Source organism: Cyprinodon variegatus, unplaced genomic scaffold (assembly GCF_000732505.1).
Source record: "Cyprinodon variegatus isolate N-32 unplaced genomic scaffold, C_variegatus-1.0 Scaffold113, whole genome shotgun sequence".
In the NCBI taxonomy this organism is placed as follows: domain Eukaryota; kingdom Metazoa; phylum Chordata; class Actinopteri; order Cyprinodontiformes; family Cyprinodontidae; genus Cyprinodon; species Cyprinodon variegatus.
The window spans coordinates 1,032,124-1,057,266 of record NW_015150566.1 but is presented as its reverse complement, the minus strand read 5'-3'; the positions used below and the strand labels follow the sequence as shown (position 1 = coordinate 1,057,266).

Genomic DNA, 25,143 nt, shown 5'->3' with positions numbered 1-25,143 from the left:
GTGTATGTCCAGTGTGCATGGTTTGTTAATATGTTGTTCAGTATGAAGAAGCAACATAGACGTTCATTTGTTTTCTTTTAAATATGTTTTTTGTCATGTGGGCATCATCCGCTGGCACATTCGGCGCTAAGTGTGCCGGAGTCAGAGTCATCTGTTGCCAGGAGACAAGCATCTATGTTAAGGAGTATGACAAGTAACAGGACTGTGCCTGGGAATAAATGACACTCTACTACATACTGATTTAAAACGCCACAATCATGTGAGTGAGTGGACATAAACACGGCAGTAAATATAGTAAGTAATATGTGGGCACATATTCACATGTGTTTACTTACTGTTACTGTTAAGCATTGGCAGAAGGGATAACTCACAATTATGGCATGGGATTTTTCAACATGTCAAAACAAATCTGTGGCTTGGCTGGAAATCCTGTTATATATGTCAAAGCATCAGATGTGCAGAACAGCAATGCTGGCACATTATTTACTTCTTCGTATGACATCAATACGGAGGGCAGATATGGTCATGGCAACGGTCTGACAGAGAATTACGTATTTGCTCAAAATGTGAAATATAAATAGAGCATAATCTGCTTTCCATTGTCTATGACAGCTGATTAGAAATCTTAAAACACTTTTAAAACATAAATAGAGTCTTTGGAACCATGCATTTGGCTAATGGAGTTTCATAAAGCTTAGAGATATGGATACAAAACAGTTTAGGTCAGAGGTCTTCAACAGGGGGTCCGCAACCCCTAGGGGGTCCACAGTGGTACTGCATGGGGGTTACAAAAGTTTTGTAGATTAGACTTTTTTTATATTCCCCCCTGCAATTTTTTTCCACTAATTGAAATGTCTTTAAATACGCCTGAACTCAGCACACTGTAGTAAACAGATAAATGGAGGCAGAGATGTCTTTCAGTCATCAATGCACACCAGAGTTGTCAAGTAACGAAGTACAAATACTTCGTTACTGTACTTAACTACACTTTAGGTATCTATACTTTACTCCATTACTCATTTCTCCTCCTATCTCTGACTTATACTCATTACATTTTCACACAAGTATCTGTACTTTCTATTCCTTAAACTTGGCTTTGGTTTTATGTTTATAAATATTTATTTCACGTCATGTGCGCCATCCAATGCAGATCATTGGCTCCATCCACATCTAGTGAAAACTAGTGTAATTGGATGAGTCATGAGCACGCATTGGTTAGCTATTCGTCAAACTTGTGCTGACGCCAAAAGAAATCATCAGAAGCAAGCAGGTGTTCTTCAAATTGCACACATGAATTGTCTATGCCAGGGATCACCAACATGGTGCCCGCGGGCACCAAGGGGCCCTCAAGGACCACAAGGGGTGCCCTTAGAGTCTTCTGAAAATAGAACAACTCAACAGTGAGATACGTTTGAAATTTCACTGTATTACAGTATGTTGCTCTTCTTTTTTTAATTGGGTTATAGAACATTTCATCATTTAATCATATATGGCATTTAAGCATTTATAGAGATTTCAAAAATGAAAATGTCTAAAAGAAAATTATAAATTTAAAGAAACGATAATGATATGTATATAATATATGAAGTTTAGGTGAACATTGACCCTTGCCATTCATAGGTCAGTATTGGTAGCCCTTCCTGTGACTCAGTGCCCCTGAATTAGCCCTCAGCTGTAAAAAGGTTGGTGACCGCTGGTCTATGCCATGCTACAATGTTAGATTCAGAAAAAGATGTTGAAATGTCTGAAAGGTCGGGCACGGGCAAGAGCGTATTGGGAGATGGAGACCAATAAGACCTCCCTCATCCTTGGCCCTATCTTAAAGAATTTTTCTAAATAGTAATATAGTGGCATCTGGCTGATTTTTTGAAAGGTTACTTTATACTTTTATACTTTAAGTAGTTTTTGGAGCACATACTTTTTCACTTTTACTTGAGTTAAGAGGTCAAGTTTATACTTTTAACAGAATGCTTTTAAACTGCAGTATCAGTACTTCTACTTAAGTAACAAATGTGTGTACTTTCGACATCACTGCTGCACAAACTCAGCGACACACAGGAGCTCTTTCAAGCTGGGCACCGTTTCATTCACAACATCCTGTCCCATCAATGAGGAATCAGAATCAGAAAAACTTTAATAATCCCAGAAGAAATGACTTTCGTTACATGACACCATATGTAATAGAGGGACTATAGGACCAGTTTGATATAATACTATTTCATACAGTATATATATAATTAGGGGTTCCTGCTCCATCTTGCCATCAGTTTGGGGGTCCTTGGCCAGGAAAATGTTGAAGACCCCTGGTTTAGGGTATCACAGTCCTCTAATGGAGTCGGCAGTGCAGGCTTTCTACTGTCTTTGGGAAGAAAATGGTTCATCATATAAATCAGAAACTGCTCTTTCTATTTTTTTTTTCTCCTGTAAGGTTTTAGTAATGATAATTGGCAACAACAGAACCCCATTGTTTTTAGTGTTTAAGCCAAAGAAATGACAAATGGTCATTGTTTTGAATTTCCTTTTCAACCATACATCTATATCTTTAACTTAAATTGAGAAAAAGTTACAATGTCCTCAAAAAAAAAAAAAAAAAGTTTGCAACCATGTTTCTGTGCGTTAAACCCTTACAAGTGAGACCATTTCATTCACCTTAGATTCATTCACTCATTGTGTGTCTGCAACTGGACAAAAATCCCAAAGTGACATTTTAGTTAAATTAGTTGGAACAACTGGAACAATATCAGACAATCTCTGTGGTTAAGTCTTCAATTTAGACTTAAAATTCAGAAAAAAGGAATCAGATTAATTTAAGTAATGAAATTCTAGAACCACAGCTGTTTGTAAATCTCTTAAAACTCATTTTTGTGGTCATCCTACATTTATTTTCAACAGATACATTTTCGGACTATGTTGCTTTTCTTTTTGTAGTTGCAGCTAATGTGAAAGTCCCAGTTTCGCCATTAAACTTCTCTTTCTGTAAAGACTCTGTTACTCAGAACAGTTTTATATTACCGTCATGTTTCATGACTGAATCATTTTTCCCTCCTAGCAGTAGCCACTTGTTGCTGTGGTTACTAGTGACACACAAACTAAAAGGCCTCCCACAATTAATCCATGCTTCAATGTTGATGACATCACTGATTTTCTTCTATTTTATTTAGATCATTGCCAAGACAATATTTGACTGTAGTCCACCGCAATGATATATTTTGGCTCTAAATTGCTGATTTTATTAAACTGCTTTTCTTTTGTATTATTTTTTTCTAGGTTTTCAACATTAATTAGAAACAAGCTGAACAAAAACTCAGCATCTAAGTAGACAAAGTGCAAAGATACACACTCTAAAAAGAGAATGCACCTCCAACTTCAATTGTTTCAAATGGTTGCAAGTAATTTAATTAAATGTGCTCAACTTAATTTATTCGACTTGGCATTTTATAATCTGAATAAATTAGATGGGATTAACTTGATTCAACAACTTGTTAGCAATTGAAGCTATTTATTTAAGATGGAGGTGCCTTCACACCTAAACAGAGATGCATTTAGAGCAGCAGTGGGCAATTCCAGTTCCTGAGGGCCAGTATCCTGCAACTTTTAGATGTGACTCTGGTTCAACACACCTGAATCAAGTAATTAGATTATTGAGAGGACTGAAGGAGCTGACTGCATACTGAGGAGGCAAGTCTGCCCTTTGATTCAGGTGTGTTGGACCAAGAATAGATCTAAAAGTTGCAGGATACCGGCCCTCAGGAACTGGAATTGCCCACCCCTGATTTAGAGGCTAATCTAGAAATGAGATAATCGGGATTTCTTACAATATCCACTGTGTGAGATTAGTAACACTTTTTTCCCAAAAGTGTTTCCTTTTATCTCGTGTTTTCCAGGTTTTACGATCTGACTGTAAACATGTATTGAGGAGAATTTACAATAGTGGTAATACTGGGAGGACAGGGAGGTATCACAGCAGGATAGAGCAGAATCCTGTTGGCTTACAGTCAGGATCTTTTTGTACAGGTTATAGTTACAACGAAACGTGTTTACAACAATAAAGGGTGAGTTTTTCTTTTCCCAGAGCTTTACTGTTTATCCTTTGTTGGTTCATTACATAAGGAGGGTATACTTATGTCAGCAGAAGAACTAACTATGTGTGTGAACATTTGTAATTTTTGATGTGGTTTGGCCGCAGTGATGTTGGGTTGTTTCAAAGGTTCCCAGGCACAGACTGAAGGGCCAAAGAGCTCAGCAGGCAGAGACATCCATTTTTTTTCTTAAAGAGCATGGTGTGTGAGATAGGAAGGTAATAAAAGGGGCAGAAAACAAGGGTTAGAAAAAGAGTTAACTTTTCAATGATATCTAACCTTTTATTAAATCTGACTTTTGGTGCAAGCTTCTCACCAAATTGGCAAATAGATAAATAAACACTTTATTCCCATAAAATTTGATAATTTCACCTGCCATGTCTAAATCTTTATCTGCTTTTGGAGTTTTTTTCACCCTGACAATTGATAACTTTAACTATTTATCTATATTATTGATACTCTTTACTGTGTCTCAAATAAATAGATGTTTCCTACAAATATTTTGCTTTCATATGTCAGGCAAGGCAAGGCAAGGCAAATTTATTTGTATAGCACAATTCAGTACAAAGACAATACAAAGCGCTTTTCGTGATTAAAATATAGGAAAATAAAACTGAATCAAAGCAAGTAGGAAAAAAAAAATGCCAAAAATTTAGATTTCCATTCTACTAGATTTTGTGACGCAGTCACTCAGTGAAAGTAGTGCATTATTAACCATCATCTGAAAACTATTTAGTGTTTAATGAGGTGACCTTTATCTGATATTTACATTTGTTTCCATTTTAAATAGAGGAGCTTAGGGGATACGTCTTTACAGTATAAAAAGGTATATCATTATTATTATTACTATTATTATTATTTCAGCTGTTGAAGCCATTTTTTTTTTATTATTCTGTAGTATTTAGGCCTATCTTATTAATCTCTTTACACCCACCTTTTTATAGCTTTTGGACAAATGTATTGCTTACCCAAAATGTCACTGACCAGTAAAATAAAATTATAAATGCCCCATGCTTGTGATGTACCTCATTTGTAAACTAAGAGATTCTAATGTATGGATATATGTGTACAGACTATGTAGGTTTACACTACCAGAGCTGTGTGATTGCGAACATGTCCAAAAAACACTTTTTTTTTTCTTAAATAAAAAAGATGCATTTTTTTGTTATGTTATATCTTTTGTATAATTCATAGTTGACCTCATTCACTCACTACACTAGTTTTTTGTGTTGTGGACAACAACTGTGTAAAATTCCAGATCTAGAGTCATAAGCACTGTGAAACTATGACCCTATTTGTATGTAAAAGATTACATACGGTAATTGTGCCAAATTTGGACCGAATGTTGCAAACTAGATTATTTGAATTTAACCATAAAAAAACATTTCTATGTGTAGATTTACACAGATTTTCATTCAAGCACCTTTTTTTTGCAATATTTCATATTTTGAAGTGTGAAACGTATTTATCCAGGTAAATAAACCCTATAATTTCTATAAATCGATTGATCCCATAAAAAGAAAGTGCATGATACATTTGTATTAGCTTGATAGTTTCCATTTACATGCTTGTTCGTATTCCATGCTCCTTTTGTCCCACTCTTTCCTCTAAAGAGAAAGGATGACAGGTTTTCTTCACTTCACGGCATTGCAATAAACATGCATCTGGACCTAAAACATCTGATGCAGTTTTCCCAGCCTGGAAGAAAATGTTTTGTTTTAATGACAAAATTGTTTAAAGACCGCACAACCCAGTTTATTTATCATTTAAGTTGTGATGTTTTTATGCTTGTGTATAGCAATTTTGTTGTTTTGGGAGTTGTTTGTTTTTTATTTGTGTGCAGTTTTTATTTACAGAGACCGAACTTTCATCTTATTGTTTTCAGATGTTTTGTTTAATAGTTTTGTATATTGAAACTATCTTCCAATTGCTGTGTTAATGTTCTTTAAAAAGAATTAGTTTGATAGTCTTTGAGAAAGTGTTTGTGCATTATTATATCATTAGCATTATATTAGTTAAAGATAAATCTCTAAACAACCATATTATCTTTTATTGCAATGGTTTCTTAGACAATTTATTGTTACTTAGTAGTATACAAAATACAGCTTGTTTTTCTTTTCTATGTTTGCTTAAAATTGTATTAAGATTAAGTTATAAAACCAAGTCAAACAGATGTTATTTTCATTCTGTTTCCATAGTCTTAGATGTTATTTTTTATGCTTTTATACTGTGGCTATGAGTTATGCATATCTGAAGGTAGCAGGCCGTCTGCCTAGGTTTTGTTTTCAAACAACATCTATAATTAGCTCATTTTAGAGAAGCAAAAGTTAGCCAAAAGTTACTCTCTGCTTTTGTGCCTCCTCTCAGCGGTGTGGTTCTCCAGCAACAGGCTCTAATAATTTGCAGGCTTCTATAAGCTTCCAACTCTATTCAAGTTTAATTTGACTGCAGATCAATCATCCGTGTATCTTGCTGAGTTAAGTCAACCTTATGCAACACATCAAACACCGAAGAGGACACGGAGGGAATGGTATCAAACCCAGCACTGCAGGGAGCCAGCAGACATTGAAAAACTCCCTCAAATGCGTCCCATATTTCTGTCTGCCTGACAAATTTCATATGCTCCGACTTCGCCGAAAGGTAGAGTAAAATGATGATAGGAGAAGAAAATAGAGAAGATAAAATGACGAGTGTGACTCAGAGACAAAGTTAAAAGCGAGATGGAAAAATATATCTGTTTAACAAAGTGGGTGGATGGGCAGCATATGAAAACATGTGTGGGAGGATAACAGAGTTCCTTCCGTTGGTGAAGTAACATTTTAGTGAGATAATTAGCTATTGATACTTATCCTGGTTTTGTTAAGGTTTATTTTTAGGAAAAAAAAGCTTCCTGCCTCCTTCAGATCGTCAGCAGCTTGCCAAACGCATCAGACTCTGAAATATTTCATATTCTCTCACGCTGCATCCTAGTTTATTAGGATGCATCGTATTTGATGGACCGAATTGTTGAGTAAAAGTAAAATCTGAACAAAGAATATCCAATGAAAATTCGAACTTTTAACCCCTTTTGTCCGATAAACTTAAATAAAATCCAGTCCAATCCATTGTTTCAGAATTATCAAACAAATTAAATTTGTCCGTAACTTAAATAGTAAAAATCAAACCTTCTCATAAGGCCTCAGGGGATAGAGTATGGCAAGCCGTTTTAACATAAATTCTCTTGTACCGCCTTTACAATCAAGATATCTGAAATTGTTTTATGACTAGACGTTTTAGCGATTAAAGATATCTCTAATCATATTTTGACTTGTCAAAATACCTATTCGGGATATCTCTAATTACATTCTGACTAGTCGAAATGACGTCAGATTTGCCATTAACTTGTATGGAGACGACAATTTAAGATATCCAGAATGACTAAATGAAATACACATTTCAGATATCTACGATTAAATTACGACTAGTCAGAAAGTAATTTCAAGATATCTCGATTTTAGTTTTGACTAGTCATAATTCTAATTAAAATATCTCAAATGCCACCATAATTCATATCTTAAATGTATTTTAGATTAGGAGATATGCAGTTTTGACTAGTGAAAACTCAATAATAGATATCTTAAAGCAAATAATGACTAGAAAAAACTAATTTAAAGATATCTTTAATTGTTATTTAGACTTTTCGAAAATTCCTTTTAAGATAGCTCTAAATAAATTAAAGATATCTTGAATTATTCAGCTTTTCCATTAAAGATATCTTAATTTGACATTCTGACTACCGGTAGTCAAAAATGTGTAATGATCTTTTTAATGGGCTTCCAGGAGGATCATTCCTAAAAAATTCCTTACTGTTAGTTTAATCCAAAGGAGGAAAAGTTAAATCATTGTGTGATGCTTTAAATGACAAATCCGGTGTCGTAATTTGATATATCTTGAAAGGAATTTTCAAAAGGAAAAATGTAATTTAAGATATCTTGAATTATTATTCTTTCTATTCAGAATGTAAATACAGATATCTTAAATTACCATTCCGGATAGTCAAAATGTGGTTTTGTCTAGTCAAAATGTATTTTAAGATATCTGGAACCTAATTATGGATGGTCAGACGAAACCGAATTTTTGTTAAAAAAGCTTGCCATAGTAGAGAACATTAGAACAAACGGCATCATGAAAATTAAGGGACACAGCAGACAGGTCCGGGAGAAAGTTCGGGAGAAAGCAGAAACCACAATGCCACCCCACTCGATGGTGGGGGCATCATCATGCTCACTGGAGGATTCTTTTCAGGACATACAGGGATGTAGGGGAGGGGGTATCTTTTTCCATCCATTTCACAATGATGGACTATTTAGGTTGTACTGTTTCATAAAATCTTAATTAAATGCTTTTAAGTTGATGTTTATAACATAAAAATTGAGTGAAACTACAAAGGTCATAACTATGTTCGCAGGGAACAGTATGTTGATATTATATAAACAATATTTTTCTGTTTTTACATGCCTTATATTATGTTTGTTGGGATTTTAGTGCTTTATTTTGGACTATTCTATAATGATAGGTGCACCAAAGTGAGAAGAAAAAAAGGTGCATCAGATGTTACAGAATGCCTGCTGTGTTACTGCTTCTCATCAAGAACTCTTTACAGCTACCAACAGATTACTTTTTTGGCAATTTGGATAATGTGAGTTTATAAAAACGAAGTTAATTTCTTGTTAGTGTTTAGAAATATCAGTATGTTTTACTGCTGTGGAACGAGTCCCATGGAAATAAAGGCAACCCCTGTCTTGAAAGGAGACATACAGGCAGACAGGGGTTTGGATAGAGATGGCGAGTGGAAAACAAAGTTTTCTTTGAGCCGGTTTTAATTAGCAATGTTCATAGCTTGGCTGCCTCCTTTTATGATTGGAGCACTGAAAGCTTTTTTGTAGACCTAATGAAACACATTAAGCGGTATGTCCATGAGGTAAACTCAGCTAATATTTGTTTGTGTTGCTGGTATGTTGGTTTCTTCAGTGTGTGTCTCTGTTATATTGATGGGTGTAATAGGAGACATGAAGTGAAGCTCCCCTTTTGTTATGCATTCTTTACGAAATAGTTGTTTCAGATAGGCAGCCCCTGGCCATAACCGCTAAAACATGGCTGGATTATTGCCTGTCATGTTCACTATTTATAACATTCCCTGTTCCCTAGTCATTTGAACTGAGACAAGTGGTTAAAGGCCCTTTTAGACTAATCAGAATGTTGTATACAGCTGGAATGTGATCCTTTATAGAAAATATCTCACTTTGTTTGTCCTGAAAACCAGATTACTTTCCCAAAATCTATCGGAACATATACACTAAATCCCCAAAGGATTTTTTATAGTTACATTTTCAACTCTTAAACCATATTTGATTTCTCACATCAAACTAAAACATTGCTGTGTTTTAGTTATATGAATTGTGTTACAAACGTATCCATGGGTTTATTTTTTTCTAAGGCGTCCACATTATAACCACAGCACACACTTTTATTAGAATTTTATTTGAGCAACTACCATGAAGTAGAACAGAGTTCTCAATTGGCAGAAAACCCGGTTTTCAAATTTTTGCAAATGTAAATGTTAAAAATGAGTATCTATTGATGATGGGACTAAATGACAATCTCTTCAACTGGAGGGTCGCTGGTTCAAACCCCAACTCCATCCGTTTCGGTCTTTGTGTCCTTAGGCTCAACATGGCCTCTGTAGGACTGCCTTATTTGTGTCAGTGTGTCCCAAAGCGTCCGTGGTTATAATGTAGCTTGCATCCATCAATGGCTGAATGACTTAATGTAGTTTTTAAGCACTTTGTGTCATGATTTTATCAAGTGCTCTGACCCACATGCAGTAAACCAACACAGAGAGACCAAGGAAAAGTTTAACAGGTTTATTGAAACGGATGTGATGAGTCCAGTGTAGCTCTGAACACTGTTCAACCAGAACTGGAAAGTAAAGGGGAAGACACTGCAGTTAGTTCAGGCTCAGTGGGAAATTTGATTCTTGAACTTGAAGAGGTGAAAAAGGTTGCAGACTCACGTTTCCAGAAAATGGTTGTCTCTTATTGACTCCAGTCGTTGTGGGATGTTCCAGTGTTTGTCTTTTTTCGATGGAGGGCGGACAGGGTTTACCCAGAATGCGGTTGTTCGTTGGAGAACGGAGAAACTGACTTCCACTTAGATTTCCTGCGGTACTTGAACGGGTTGTTGTGGAGATGGATTCCCTGCTCAGAGAGAAGCCCCAAACGATCCTTGGGGAAAATGTTGACCAGAACCACAAACTTGAATCCTCAGCTCAGCTTGATTCTCAGAAGATTCTTCCAGGGGAGAGAAGGTCCGAAACATCCAGTTGGTGGATGACTTCCTGCCGAGAGGCAAAGACAAAACAGCGAGGTTAAAACTCAGGTTGACAAAACTCAGTTTGACTTAGCAAAACTCATTGGCTAGAGTACCCAAAACTGGCAAACACTCTGGTGTCGAGGTAGTGGCAGTCAGCAGCCTAAGAGCACTTCATTAATGAGGAAACCTTCCGCAGGTGTGAAACCAGGCGCCGGCTGGTGGAGGAAGGAAGACAATTACAAGACAAGCCACACAGACTGGAATCCTAACACTTTGGAGTCCTTGACTTGGAAAAGGTTCTGGCCATTTACCATTTAAATTGTTTTACACAACCTATTATGTAAAACCAGCATAAGTAGGCAAATAAAATTAATTCATGGATAAGAACATTCACTACATTGGACTTTACATTTAAGAAACATTATTTATCAGAAAAAAAATAGCAAAAAATTATGCAGAATGCAGTTATACTTTTAAATAATTAATGATTTAACTTTTTCTTTTCCAAAGAAAAGAAAAAAATATAATAATTTGTTAGGAACTATACATTAGCCTGGCCTACAATAGCAACTCTGATTTATTCATTAAGAAACATTTTATTTAAATAGTAGGTGTTATTTATTCGATTAAGACTGTTGTAAAGTACAATTTTTCTCTTGAATAAGCTTTCAAATGCTGGCAAACAATTTGCTTAACAGCTACAGTGTGTTGCATAGTTGTTTATTTATTTTTTTTTGTTAATGTTGTCACATCACAACTACCAGCTTCAATGTATTTAAGTGGTGTTTTTTAAAAAAAAGACCATCACTAAAAGATTACATTGCCTCACAAATTCCTCTATAAATAGATGCCTGAAAATTGTGAGAAGTGTTTTTTATTCAGCAAGCAATAAATCAGCTTCTTAATAAAACCCAATGCATCCAATTGCCTGCAAAAGTCAAAGACAAAATTGCATGCAAAATTGCACTGGCAGAAAACCATGCAAATGATTCTGAAAACACTAATACCAACAGAGAACACTGGTTGAAGCATTATGGTTTGGAGCTGCCATTCTTTAGAAGGTCGGAGTCGGGTGGAAAAATGCTAGTGTAGAAAGAAAATATTTTAAAAAGCTGCAAATTATGTCAGACCTAAGCAGAGCTGGCCCCAAACAAGCTAATCAAGTTGAATCAACTTGACATAAAGTCCAGCAAAGCATGATGCTAAAAATAAAATGGTTTAAATTAAAAGGAAATGTAAACATTTGAACTTTTTCAAATAAGAACAAATGCCTGAAAACTATTCAGTCACAGTTTTGTATCACACAATTTTGACTGTTGGAATATATTGCTTTTGACTCAAAAGATCAAATGGAACTTGATGCTTTTCCCTCCTGTTGCTATTCTATTAGGAAAAATCACATTTTAAATAACCAATATCTTGAATTGTGATCAACATCAGGAAAGTTAAAGTGAATCCAGCTTTGCTGGGAGAGTACTTTACCAGGACATCCTGCGAGGGCTTCCAAGAAGATTTCGTCATCATGGTGTATGTGATGTTATCAGGGACAGCTGCATGGGGTCGATCCAGGCCTGAGACTCTCATGGAGCCAAGCGCCAGCCAGTTGCCACCAAACCCACCTGCTTCACATGTGCACTTTTTCATCTAAACCCCTCAAAGGAATTCCCTCGGACTTTTTCTGTGTCAACTGGCCCTCTGTGGCTTTTGATGTCATGATCCTTTGTGTGTCTAAGCTTTACTGTGCTTATCCTTTAGTCCTATGCTCATGTTGTGGCATCTGTTTGTTCCAAAAATCTGTTTGAACTTATATAAAGGAATCTTATTGTAGGTACTGGTCAGAGATTTAACCCGTTAGACACATATAAACGAAACCATCCATTAACAACAAATGGTGACCCCAACCAATCAGTTCAGAAGCTCTTGTTTTAATTATTATAAGACTTTTCAAACAGGGCTACTGTTTATATAGATTAGAATGTATGCCAGTAGCTTGCAGTTGTGATCATGTAGAGAAAATGCATTGAAGTGGATGGCAAAGCTGCGCAATAACCTAAAGCTTTAAATTAGGAGCCCATCATGAATCTGCCAAAAATCCCTCAATGCCTTTTACTGTAGATGATTCACACAGGAAAATATGCCTTTACCTTAATTCTGTGATGTTGGCACTGGAACAGGAAAGATGGTGCATAGGATGCCTATGTTGTATACCAGCTTTAAATGGAAGTGGACTATTCTGCTTTATGCATATGTCAGGCTTATCTATTTAAGAAATAGTTTCCGGTTATTTTTACCTAGGTGGAAAAAGATAAAGAAATGCTATCGTAACATGAATGAAAATGACTTTATAATCACACAGACATTAAAAATCTTTGAAATTTGTAACCTGTAAACTGCTTCAATAGAAAAATAAATCATTTATGACAGTAGAGCACCATATGTCAGCTTTTAAAATCAACTATCCACTAGAGAAAGCCAGGGTCAAGCTAGTGCTCCACATTTGATTGGGAGAGGGAAACACACTGATGTAACATCAGACCACCGCTGTAGTCAAACATTCTCTCATTCATTTGGCTCAGACTCTTAGAAAAATTAGGTTTTGGTCATCTATGAAGGAAAACACAATGAAGTGACAGTTGGCAGGCACAAATTGCTCATCCCTGGACATCATCAGGTATGTTATGTGGACTCAGGGTAGATTGAAAGCAAAAATCATATTAAAACAACATGTTTTCTTTCCTGAGGGACTGAAAGTTTTCACACAACCAACAGCTTCAGTGGTCTGGCTGCTGATGCTCCTCAGACATGTGTGGTTCCTCCACTTGAAGCTCTGTCTCTTTGCACATACTTAGAAAATGCATCTTTTTGTCAAGAAAACAATCTGTCAGGTTTAAACATCTACTATTGGAATTTAGTTTGTGGGGTTTAAAAAATTATCCCAGCTCAGCGCACTCTTAAGACTGTTCTATTCAGCAGGATGTTGTCAGATGTTCTCCATCCAAGCAGTTTCCCTAAAAGCAGACTATTAAATATATTAAACATAGATTTAATATCCATATTAATAAGCTGACTCTTTTCAATCAGTGGACCACTTCTCCTCCATGTTATTCAATTACATTTCTACTCAATAACCACAGTAACCATGAGCTGTTGTGTACAGTATCATTACTCATTTTATTGAGCATTCCACACTTTTCTTTTCCCATAGCAGATAGTTTAATGTTGAGATGGAGGCATTTTAAAAAAGAATAATAAAAAAAAAATATATATATATATATCTTTTTAAGGTCTTTCTTTGAAAAAATGTCTTTAAAAAAAAGTTGGATTTTTTTAAATAAACTCTGCTAGTTGGTTGAATTCCTCTTTATAAGCCTGGCTCTTGGACAGAGAATAATAATTCATCTTGATTAATCTCCAGTGTAACTGAAGCAATATTGCTGAGCCTCATCAAATGTGTTCCAGGCAAGAAGAGACTAAAAAATTACATTTCCTGTTTAATTTGGAGGGAAAAAAGTTGCACTGGGACATACTTAGCCGAACAGAAGAGATTAAAATGTTTTTTTCATTTTTTTTTCTTCGAGGAAGTCTTGGAGAACGTCAGACAGAAAGTATGAAGCTGTCGCCTGAAACATGATGGTTCCTCAGAGATTTGGAGCTCTGGCAATTACATGTTCTTTGAAAAGGGTTGTTTATACAATATTAATAATTTTGTTTATCCTTGTAAAAGCATGTGTGTGAAAAGGACGCGACTTGGTGTTCTTCCTGCTAACATTTTAACAATTTAACGTATACTGAGAGAGGGAGTGTTGAGCATTCAGCCCTATTGATTCCATCTAAAAATCTCATCTCACTCCATCATAGACTCTGATCTGTGGTTATGCATTGAAAAGTGGGAAGGTGGTTTGTGTCTCTGAAAAATGTCTAAGTTGACTGGACTTATTATTTGAATTATTTAATCTTGTCGTTCCTCTCATGATCCAGGCCTACGTTTGTTTGTTATCAAAACTTGAAAACTTACAATTATGCTAGGTTTTGCTGAAAAGAAGAGGACCCGCAGCATCACACATTCTCTACCGTACTTAACAGAGAGCATAAGCTACTTCTTTCAGTATTTCATGCTTTTTTCGGCTTATCTTTTGCCGACCAAAAGGCTCAGTTTTAGTCTTAAGTAACCCGGGTAGATGGTTCCTCTTAAAATCCTGAAGAATTTTCGAGTTTACATTTGTGATGGTTGGACAGAAAAAAAGGTTTCTTCCTGGCATTCGTCCCAAATAATCCTTGAGTACTTGATAAATTATTCTTTTTACCTCCATTGCTGTCCCGCTCCCTGCATGGTGGCTAGATTGAAACAGATCCTCGTCCTGTTTTTACAAACTTAGATGATTGCTTTGACTGAGCCTATGGGCAGGTTTGAACATTTATGACATATAAAACACTTATGTTGTCCTTCCATTTTATGAAATGAAAAGAATAATTGGGCTAGGTGTCCTATTTATTAGGGTTACAAATATGTTATCAATGCAAGATTGATGTTTAAAATTCTGTGATGGATTATACTAATGTTCTTGATGACAACATTGAAAACTTTAATACTTTATTCAGCTTGATGCATGGAGTTTTATTGCAACTGATCCCATATTACCAAGGTGGTAAAGGTCACAGATCTTTAAGATGTTAGATACTGTAAGAAGAGAATTTATAAAAAAAAAAATCTGCAAAATGTAAAACAAATATCTAATTTTGCATTTATGTTTTCATATATAATATTCTATTCATACAGGAAGATAATAAATCTGGGATTTATAGTTAAAAGTGCATTTCAGGTAAGAAATGTGTTATGCATTTGCGTTTCAAAAAATTAAGCTCCTTTTCTTCCCATGCCTTTATCAGAGGTGTTAATAAGTACCATACAGCTTAGAGGATGAATCCACTGCTTATCCATCTCACTTTTTGATTGAAAATTCATATGTTTATTTTCTGCAATACAAATATTTCCATAAATGATCATTTGCTTTTATAGAATGTGTGTAAAAGTAGATTGATTTAGGAGGTTACTTTTCTGACAAAACCCATTGTTTCTCGCTTTTTTTTTTATCTTATTTTATTTTATAAATCAGTCTGTTAGGTCTTAATGTCATCTTTTATTATTGCTCTGTTCAGGTCAGAGTCTGGGATCTCCAAATTTACTCATCGCCTCTCCCTGAAAGAGCGAGCAGCAAAAGCAGAGAAGCCTTCCTCAGACAGACCATCGTCTTACAGAAGAAGATCTCTGAGTGTCGACTGGTAAGGAATAAATAGGACATCTTGCAGTGTCTTTATATTTTCTAACAGAAAAGTTAAACAGCGGATACTGTTGCTCATTTACAGCTCCATATAATAGAAAAGTTAATTTAGAGTTTTTTTTATTTAAATTTTTTGAATGTTTAATTCTGGCCATTATGACCGGTTAAGCCCTAAAATCAAAATTTCTATACAATAACGTTCTTTTTAGTATGCACTGTCTACACCAATCTCGCCTCCATCTGCATGAATCATTGCATCAATGCAATGTGCTCTGTCTTGGTCAATCAGTATGATGTTGATACCGTGGTGATAAAAGCAGATATTGGTGTCTGGGATAGTGTGGAACAGTACTAAGTACTCCTGGAAGATAAATCAGCATCAAGCTTTTCAACAGAACAGGAAGTGCTAGTGATAGATAGCTTCACCGGATTCAGACTTCATGGATCAACAGCAGGAGATCACATGGCACCTCAATTCATTACTGACTGTCGACCTTCATACTAAACCGCAAGCAACTTAGATTATGTGTGTCTTAACTCTTCCTCCAGGCATTGGGATGCCGGGTTAATCTGTGATCTTTTATTTTCTTTTATAATTAAAATAATTTATTCATGTATTTAATTTGATTCTATTCTAATATATTAAAACTGGACCATATTGTTGAAAATGAAATGAAACAAAGTGATTAGCTATTGCTTGAACTCATATTCAGCACGTGTTCAGGACTTCAGGTTTTCCAAACTGTAAAAGGATGAGAGGATTTGTTTCCAATTTAAATTATAGCAGTGGATATCAAGGCCATAACAGTCATTAGGAGAAACTGGTTCCAAGCTGAACTTGAGACTTGTTGTGATGCGTCTGTTTATGAGATCATGGCTCTGGTTGATGCTTAATGCTGCCCAGTGTTTTTGGGTCATGGGCAGGGAATGTGCAGAGTGATGATAGAGTCCCTTTCTGCCTCAGCATCTTGGTGTTGTTGAGGAGCGCCAAGTTGCTCTGGCGGCGCCAGCTCATCTTGCTCTTGTAAAGTTCCCGTCGTCAGGCAGCCGATGAAAGGAGTTTGAAAGCTTTCCATTGCAAGGCTGCCTCCCAATCACCACCCACGGGAATCCTTCTTGCTCCCCCCTTTTGTTGCTGGGCCTCCGCTCGTTTATCTCCCCATTCATCCTGCTGTTCGTCCATCTGGCATCCTCCACGAACTTCCTGCTATGTATTCTTGGCTTTTCTTTTATTCTTCTCTTATTATTGGGAACATAAGTCTTGGTTTAGAGGAATCTGATGCTTCATTTGCACATGATTTTTCAAGTCACACTGTATGATTTCTTTTCTTAACAGCACTGTAAGGGACTACAGTAGCTGTTCAGTGGAGTTACTTTGCGGTTTATGGAGCCACAGGTGGGGGACTCTCTGGGGCTCAGTCAACCTATGTAAGGGTCTGCTGTTAGGTCTTACAAGATCATTTGTTGAACTTATGAGACAAACTGTGTGGTCTCACCGTGACACTGTGATGTGTGGTACAGCAGCAGAAATGTAGTGCAAAGCTGAGGTGTGAGCCTGCAGTGTGAGGTCCTTTACTATAACAGCTCCATGTTTTCCTCCCGTGCCGCAGGAGAGGGGACCTGGCCTTTAAAGTCCGGGCCCTGATTGATGTGGTCTGGTTTTAATGGAACACTGTGGGTAGATTGGACATGCTTGTTTAAAGAAAAGGATAAGGGAATGTTCAGATACAGCTGGTTTCCAACTTTCTCCTCGTGCCGAGACACTGTTACGGGAGCATGACTCTTTCTGTGTGACGCAGCGAAAAAAGGAGATCTCAGCACGAAAGAGTCGAGGTTAATGTTTGAGTCACTCTCCTTGAAGGTGAAAGGAGGCTGGTCCAATTCTTCAGCAGAACAGAGAGTCTCCTCTGGAATTCAGTCATCGCACAGTCATAGAGAAAACATGTGCATTCAATGCATCTATTAAAACAGTCTTTCAGAGTTTAATAATCAGAATTCTTACACTGTTTTAGCTTCCTGCTGTTTCTCTAAGCAGTTTAATCTGTTTAATTGTCAATAATCTTTTCATTATGTAAAAATATCAAAGAATTGTCAAAGCTATATTATTTCTATGCTGTGTTACCAAGTAAAGATTAAGGCGCTCTACAGTTGGAAGCCAGATCTTTTATTTTCTTTATTCTCACCAGAAAGCCTACAACATTATTTTTCTTGGTCAAGTTTATATTTCCATTGCTGATTGCGTTAAATGGAAGTGACAGAGCTATAATGCTGGTCAAAGTTTACACACATTGGCATCTTATTGATTTTGAGGAACTGCACAGTGAAAAATTGGTAGCACTGTTGCCTTAAGGCCATTAAGTTGAGGCTTAAAACCGTGTTTGCCATTTGCATGTTCTATCAGTGCATGTGTGGGTTCTCTCCAACCTCTCCCTAACCTTTCCTTGAGGTGTTTGTTTGAATGGCTGTTGGTTCGAAGTCTCTTTGTTGCCCTGTGATGGTTAGACAACATGTCCAGGGTGTTCCCTGTCTCTTGCCCTTTACGTGGACGAGTTTATTTTGTGTTGTCCTTGATCCTCATTTTAGACGTTGCAGGAGTATGCACATATACATGTTGAATGGAGTAAAATGGACTGTGCTGGAGGTAAAACTGATACTTAGTGTGACACATCCTCCATCATACTTGACAGCTGTTGCAATATTTTTCTAATCACCTCAACTCTTCTCAAAAATATTTTATGATGCCCAAATACTTGAATGTTTGTCTCATCTTACCATCAAGCTGTTGTCCAACATGCTTTTGCTTGCATTGAAAATACCAACCAACTTCTGCTCTACATATGTATATCTATATCCACCTCTCTCTGTCTATGTCTGTTGTGATTTTTTAAGACTTTTAAGAGTTTGGATGGGTGGGAGTGGTAAAAACCACCACCAAAGCTTACTTGATTATTGTTGCTGAGTACATATATTGCCTTATAAATAATCTCAAACTGTTGTCCTAAACGTGACAGTTGATTCACTGTAATTTAGCTTCCGCAGTCAGTTGAATGCAGGGCTACTCAGTGGGCAGTGGGTAGCACTGCTGCCTTGCAGCAAGAAGGTCCGATTCCCAGCCTGGGGTGTCTCTGCTTGGAGTTCTCCCTGCTAATAAGTGGGTTATCTGCTGGTTTCTCCAAATTCTTCTTAGGTGTGAGTGTTTGTTTGTTTGTCCTGTTTCTCTCTGTGTTGACCTGCAATAGACTGGCAACCTGTCCAGGGTGTACCATGCCTCTCGCCCGTTGCTGGAGATAGGCACCAGCACCCCTTGCGACCTCAGTTGGGATAAAGCATGACTTAAAATAGATGGTTAAATGTAACTCATTTTGGATGTGTCTCCTATGTCATTGAGTCTACTAGTTATTGGTTTCACCTCAAAATGGCAGACATGTGTTTACTAAGCCACTGGAAGTGTTGTTTTTACTTTTGAAAGCTGAAAAAAGCTGTCAGCATCCCGGGGTTAACCAGACTCGCAGCGATGGAACCAATATGGGGAATACCACCACCTCCTCCAGAGAGAATGTCTATATGACGGACTCTTTCAGCGATACTTCCACCTATACCCAGGTCGGGTCTCTGCTGTTCCACATTTGGGGATGAATCACCCGTACAGCATAGCGTAGGTGAAAGTGTTATGGAGCTCAGGCAGGAGTAACGGAAAATCAGTGCAAGAGAGAACCAGAACTGGGAAGAGACTTCCAACCGTTTCCCACTCTGCAACTAAGGAACCAAAGTGGGAGATCGGAAGTGCTGCAAACACTTCATTTTAGGTTCACTGGCTCTGTTTTTAACACAGATAACTATCCATCCATCAATTTTCTCTTGCTTAGTACTTGTCTGGTTTGTGGTGAGGCCACTGCCTAACTCCGGCATTCTATGGGTGAGAGGCGGGGTACACCCTGGACATGTGACCAGTCTGTCGCAGGGCAAGACAGAGACACACAAAGACACAACCATGCACACACACACTCCTACGTAAGGACAATTTAAAGAAGCCAATTGGCCTAACAGTCATGTTTTTGGACTGTGGGAGGAAGCCGGAGTACCCAGAGAGTAAGATACAAAGCACGATACAAAACTCTTGAGTAAGACCCAAGGCCACAAATCGCACCCAGACCTTTCTCGCTGCAAGGCAACAGCACTACCCACTGCTCCACCATGCAGCCCTACCAAGATAACTTAAAAATAAATATTTATTTATTGATATTATTGTAATGAAAATTAACTGAAACCTTTTACTACGCATCAAAATAGTTCATACTTTTTAATAAGAAAAACACGGTATTCCTGCTGAGGAAGCATTTTGCCATACTGCTTTGGTGTTCAGCCAGACTCCCTTTAGGAGTAAAAATGCAGAATGTAAGAGTTTTCAGTCCCCAATCAGCAACTATTTCACTACATTGTGTACAGAAAGCATTGGAGCACTGTAATCCTCTCTGTTCCCTGAGGCCCTCTGCTCTGCCTGGTGCCAAACTGTCTTCAAGGATAACACCATGCTGACAGCCCTCCGAGGATGACGTCTTAACTTTGAAGTCGGGACAGAGACCAACCCTCAGTCATTGCATTAACACAGGCGCACGCTCACAAAATGGCAGAAACTCGAGCCTGCATGTCTGATTTTCTTCTTAATATTCACACTCACTCATATAAATGAGCAGACACACATTGTAATACTTAACACTGTGTTGGATTGGGTGTGTAGTGTTAATCCTTATGAACTGTGCACAAAGAATTATAAAAAGAACAGAGAGAAATCACTAATTTCTTACTGGAAAAAGACTGGCAATGCCCAGAGGGCTTGGGTGTAAAGTGGTTTTGGACAGTCTGCCACTTGCCTCATTTGGTTCTAATTTAATTTAATATTACCCACTCTTTTATTCTCTCCTTTGATTTTGCTCTTTCTTCTGCTGCAGAGAGCCCTCAGTTCAAACAGAAAGGACAAATTAGAAGCTTATAAATGCCAGTCATGTTTTTACACTGCAGAATTTCTAATCATAACATAGTAAAGATCTATTAACGATCATCGCAGAATGGGAAGCCTGCTTCTATTGGAACGTCTGACTCATTTTTTCTGCTTTGTAGTTGCATTAAGATCTATTTACATGCAACAATCTTCCCCATATGTGATATACTCCGTTCATGTAAATCTCGGAATGGACTTGTTAAAAACAACAAATGGTGTGCAGAGAGAACCGAATCATTTCTTTCCCAGGGTATACATTGTTTTTCCACAATCCCACAGTCGTTTAATTGTAGTCTGAGCTCTCTGCTCATTATAGAAATCTCCATCCATTTGTTCAACATAAACAGCTGAGTGAAAACAAAGCGAAAATTTCCGAGTGACACCATCCAGATCATTGTTTCTGTTTCCACCCTGTCTAGCTCCATCTGTTTGTATAAAAGTGTGGATCTTAAAATCTGCTGCCATCTTAAACTGGAAGCTTAATGGCATTAATAACAGACAGCTTAAAACAATAAAAAACATTTCAAAGCCTCTCTTTGTGATTTTTTAGAGTAATTCTATGGGGGGAGGTAGTGCTGAAATGTAAGCTATGATGCATTCATACAAACAGGATTTTCACGCCCAGACCAATCAATTGGCTACTCAGGATCATAGTAAGGTGTTAGATTCAATAGCAATGATTTTGGCACTAGCAGTGAAGCGAGAGCAACACCACAACTGCGAAGGAGGCCAGACCAAAGTTAAAAAATCTGAACTTTTGTGTATTTTTGCGTTGCAGTAAGCAATCAGGAAAATGGAAGATAGAGAAATTAATATTGATAAAGAATGAAGTAAGGTTTGTGGGTGGCTGAAGAAAGCGGCCCTCATCCAGCTCTAGCTCCTGGCTGTAGTTTCTCCAAACATGCTTCCAACTGGAAGCATGTCTGGAGAAACTGGTGGATCAGATTTTCAAAGTAAATAAAGCACAACGACTCACGTTGTAAAATACACGTCCATCATGTTGCAGTAAAACCAACGACCACCTGATTGGATGTCAAGGTGATGCCTTTCGCCAGCCTTCTGAAAGCATCTGAAATTGGGGAATTTTTCCCGGTTTTATTTTCAATGTGAATGCACCTTAGGCAGGTAAATATTACAGATTGTAACAGGTCACCAGCAGTAACTCCTTGCAAATGTAGTTTTATATTCTCAAAAATTATAATTTTTCTTCCTATTTATATCCACAAATTAAACAAGAGGTTCATTTACTGACCAGTGTGTCCATAAAAACAGCAGCAAGTATAAAGTTACCTGTCACTGTGCCATGCTCTAACTACTCCGCCAATGCCTTTATGTTACGAACAGGATGCCGATACAAAACAATATAGGATCATTCCCACTTTGAACAGGAGGAATCAAAAGGCTTTCGCGATGCATGATGATATCTTGAATGGCTCCTAATATAGAAACTGAGAATATTTTTCCTATTGATGAAAGTCAATGGATAAAATATAAAGGTCAAGAACAACTACAGATTGTTTGTTTCTCCCAAAAGGATTCCATTGTCACCAACACAAAGGAAAATATTCCTATAAATTCTGAAATTTTAATCGTACGTGCAGTGTTTTCCTTGCCGTTTAGTTTTAATACTCCCAGTCCTAGATTTCTCCATAATTGGCCTCTCTGATTGCAGGATTAATTGTAGCTGAGTTGGTCTGACAGTAGGTTTCAGTCTTAGAAACAGCCAACAAATTTCAATAACCTTCTGTTTTGGATTAAGACTACCCTGTTCTATTTTTACATTAGCACTCACTTGCAAACACGAGCACAGACAAACTTCTGTTTACTCATAAACATGTCAATGTGTTGCAAATGTAATCCCTAAGAGCACTATATAACATTAAAATCATACGGTATGAAGCTCGCTTGCATGTAAACATTTTCCACTCTTGCACACGTAGCTGCCTGGATTCAAATATTCAGAGGTTATGCAGTATGTCACTATGTTCTCCACTCTGGATGCTGTAAGGGAGATATATGAGGCTGGCTCCCTGTTGTCCTGTGTCTCTAACTTGATTCTCTGGTTTCCAAGCCAAACCTCAACTTGGCACACAGAAACACAGAGATGGTGCTGAGGATGGAAAGAGAGAGACAGACAGACTAAAAGGAAAGTTTGTGGTGTCCTGTTAAGAAATGAGACATGTTGTAGAAAACATAAAAAAAGAAACAGAGACAACTGGAGCAGAGGAGTGTGTGATAGTGATAAAAGATTGGAGTTGTTAAAAGCAATGAAGATCTCCTAACATTGACGTTTCAGAGACATATAAAGGCATTGCAAAATAAAAAGCCTGGAAGGGGGTAAAATTGTTGGTGTTTGCAGCAATATATGATAAGCAAATAGAATGGTTAAAGACACTTCTGATATTTCAGATATGGTCAAAGTTAGCAATTATGGTTTATAGAATTATATTTTAGTCACTAGGTTTTATTTAACAGTTTGTAAAACATTTGACGACATTTTTAAACCTGAATGTAGAAGGAAAACCATTTCCACTCTGTAAAGACTATGATAAAGGTTGTGTTTATCCTCTATTTTACCTAAAACAATAAAAAAAATGTATCTCCTGATTCTTATCATTTGCATAAATATGTCCAAATAAAACTGCTTGACCACGGCAGTGGTAGTGCCATGGTGGTGGTAGTGTCACACTCTGCCCACCATGGAGGTTTTGATTTGTTTAAATTATACCATGTAGTGTTTTATCGAGAGGAAAGCAATTTCAGCTCACTTAAATTGTTAGAGTTGCTTTCCCTGCTTTTAGCTCATAATTCCAGTGTCTCGCCACCATGTATTTTAGTATAAAAATTATTAATAGTAAACAAAAAAACAGGAGTTACAAAACTTAATTTTGGTTCACCTTAACAATTTTAAATACTGTTGCTGTCCTGCTCCTTTTTAGGCTGAAGTGAGTGGTGCAGACACACCAAAGCTCACAACTTGTGGAGGAAGCGTTCTTGCATTCATATATGTAAACATGTTTGTTATCCTTCATAGAAAGCATCTATCAGAGTAAGAACAATAGGCTCCCCAGCCCGCCACCCTTCCAAACACCTCCCTCTAGCCCTATCACAGATAAATAGCTGTGGGACTTTAAACATGGCGCCCGGCCGGCGTGTGACTGAGGGAACGAGCCAACTGGTGGCTTTAGTTGCCAAGGGGTCGCCCCCACCCTTCTCCCCCCTTGGCTGGGTGGGTGGCATATGGCGGCCCAGGGAGGGACCCCAATGGTGTGATACACACACACACACATACACCCACAGGGAGACACACAAGACCTGGAGCCACCCAGGCTGGACCCACGATCACCATTGGAGACACAGTGTCACCAAGGCTCTGTCAGAAGAGGAGGGGTTGGGAGTATAGGCTTATGTATGGGTGATCCCACCTTGGAAGTGAACCCCCCCTCCCCTTCTCCCCAACTTCTTACCGACAACCTTCTCTTACGGGAACGTCAGCCCCTGCTTGCCATCTCATCGCCATGGTGACTCCCTGTTGTCTCTGCTCATCAGAATAAGAGAGATTTACCTCGGTGTGCATACAAAAAGAAACACGGGCATAAACAGAGCCAACAGGTGGCAGGCCTTGCTCAGCACAGCAGGCAAGATTCAAAGGTTAAACATACTGCTGACTCTTTCTCTGCCAATCTCCCAAGAGAACAGAAAGGAAAGTGAGAAATGGCTGAAAAGATAAAACAGAAAAAAAAAGTATCTGTGTAACAATTCAATTTGATTTAGCTAGCCAGCTAAGTTCATGGCTGTCAAGCAAGATTTTAGGACATTGTTGCATTCACTTAGCTGCCTTGAATTATTGAGAGTAAATAGGAAAGTATTGTTAAGATCTAGCGTATATGCTGTATATCTAAAGTCTCTCATGCATAGTGTAAAGTATAGCTTTTGAAGTTAGCCTGCTTAGGCAGTGATGATTGGTTTAATAACTCTAGAGATGCAACAGTGCGGGAATAGTGGGCAGATTGAGTGGGTTCAGAAAAGCCCTGACCTGTTGGGGTAGATTCTCACTCATCCAGGACCAGTCCTTAAGAAGACCTCAAAATAACTTTTACATTTTTTCCTCTTAGTTTCACCTTCGGCATTTAACTTAAGCACTTTAGACTCTTAAGAAGCTTATAGTGATTTTAATAATTTCAATAAGATCTACAATTAAGTACAATAAATAGGTTAAACTGGGAGAAATTCCTTCATCTCAGAATATGAGTCACTGTGGTAATAAGGACTAAGGCATGAAGCTAAAATAAGTCTGTGATGTTAATTAGTTCTCTTTGGGTACTCCGTGTCTTTGTGTGTCTCTGTGTTGCCCTGCAACAGACTGGCAACCTGTCAAAAACCCTGATGGAATAAGAGGGAGAAGATGGATGGATGGATGGATGGATGGATGGAT

The 25,143-nt window shown here is 37.6% G+C and overlaps 1 protein-coding gene across 1 annotated transcript in view; it reads left to right on the top strand.

The window, feature by feature from the left end:
• Positions 1-25,143, top strand: part of LOC107084992 — a 164,557-nt gene that overhangs the window by 103,400 nt on the left and 36,014 nt on the right. The window contains exon 5 of the mRNA XM_015375086.1: positions 15,588-15,710. Within this exon, the coding sequence (XP_015230572.1) occupies positions 15,588-15,710 (123 nt within the window). The remainder of the gene's footprint in view (positions 1-15,587; positions 15,711-25,143) is intronic.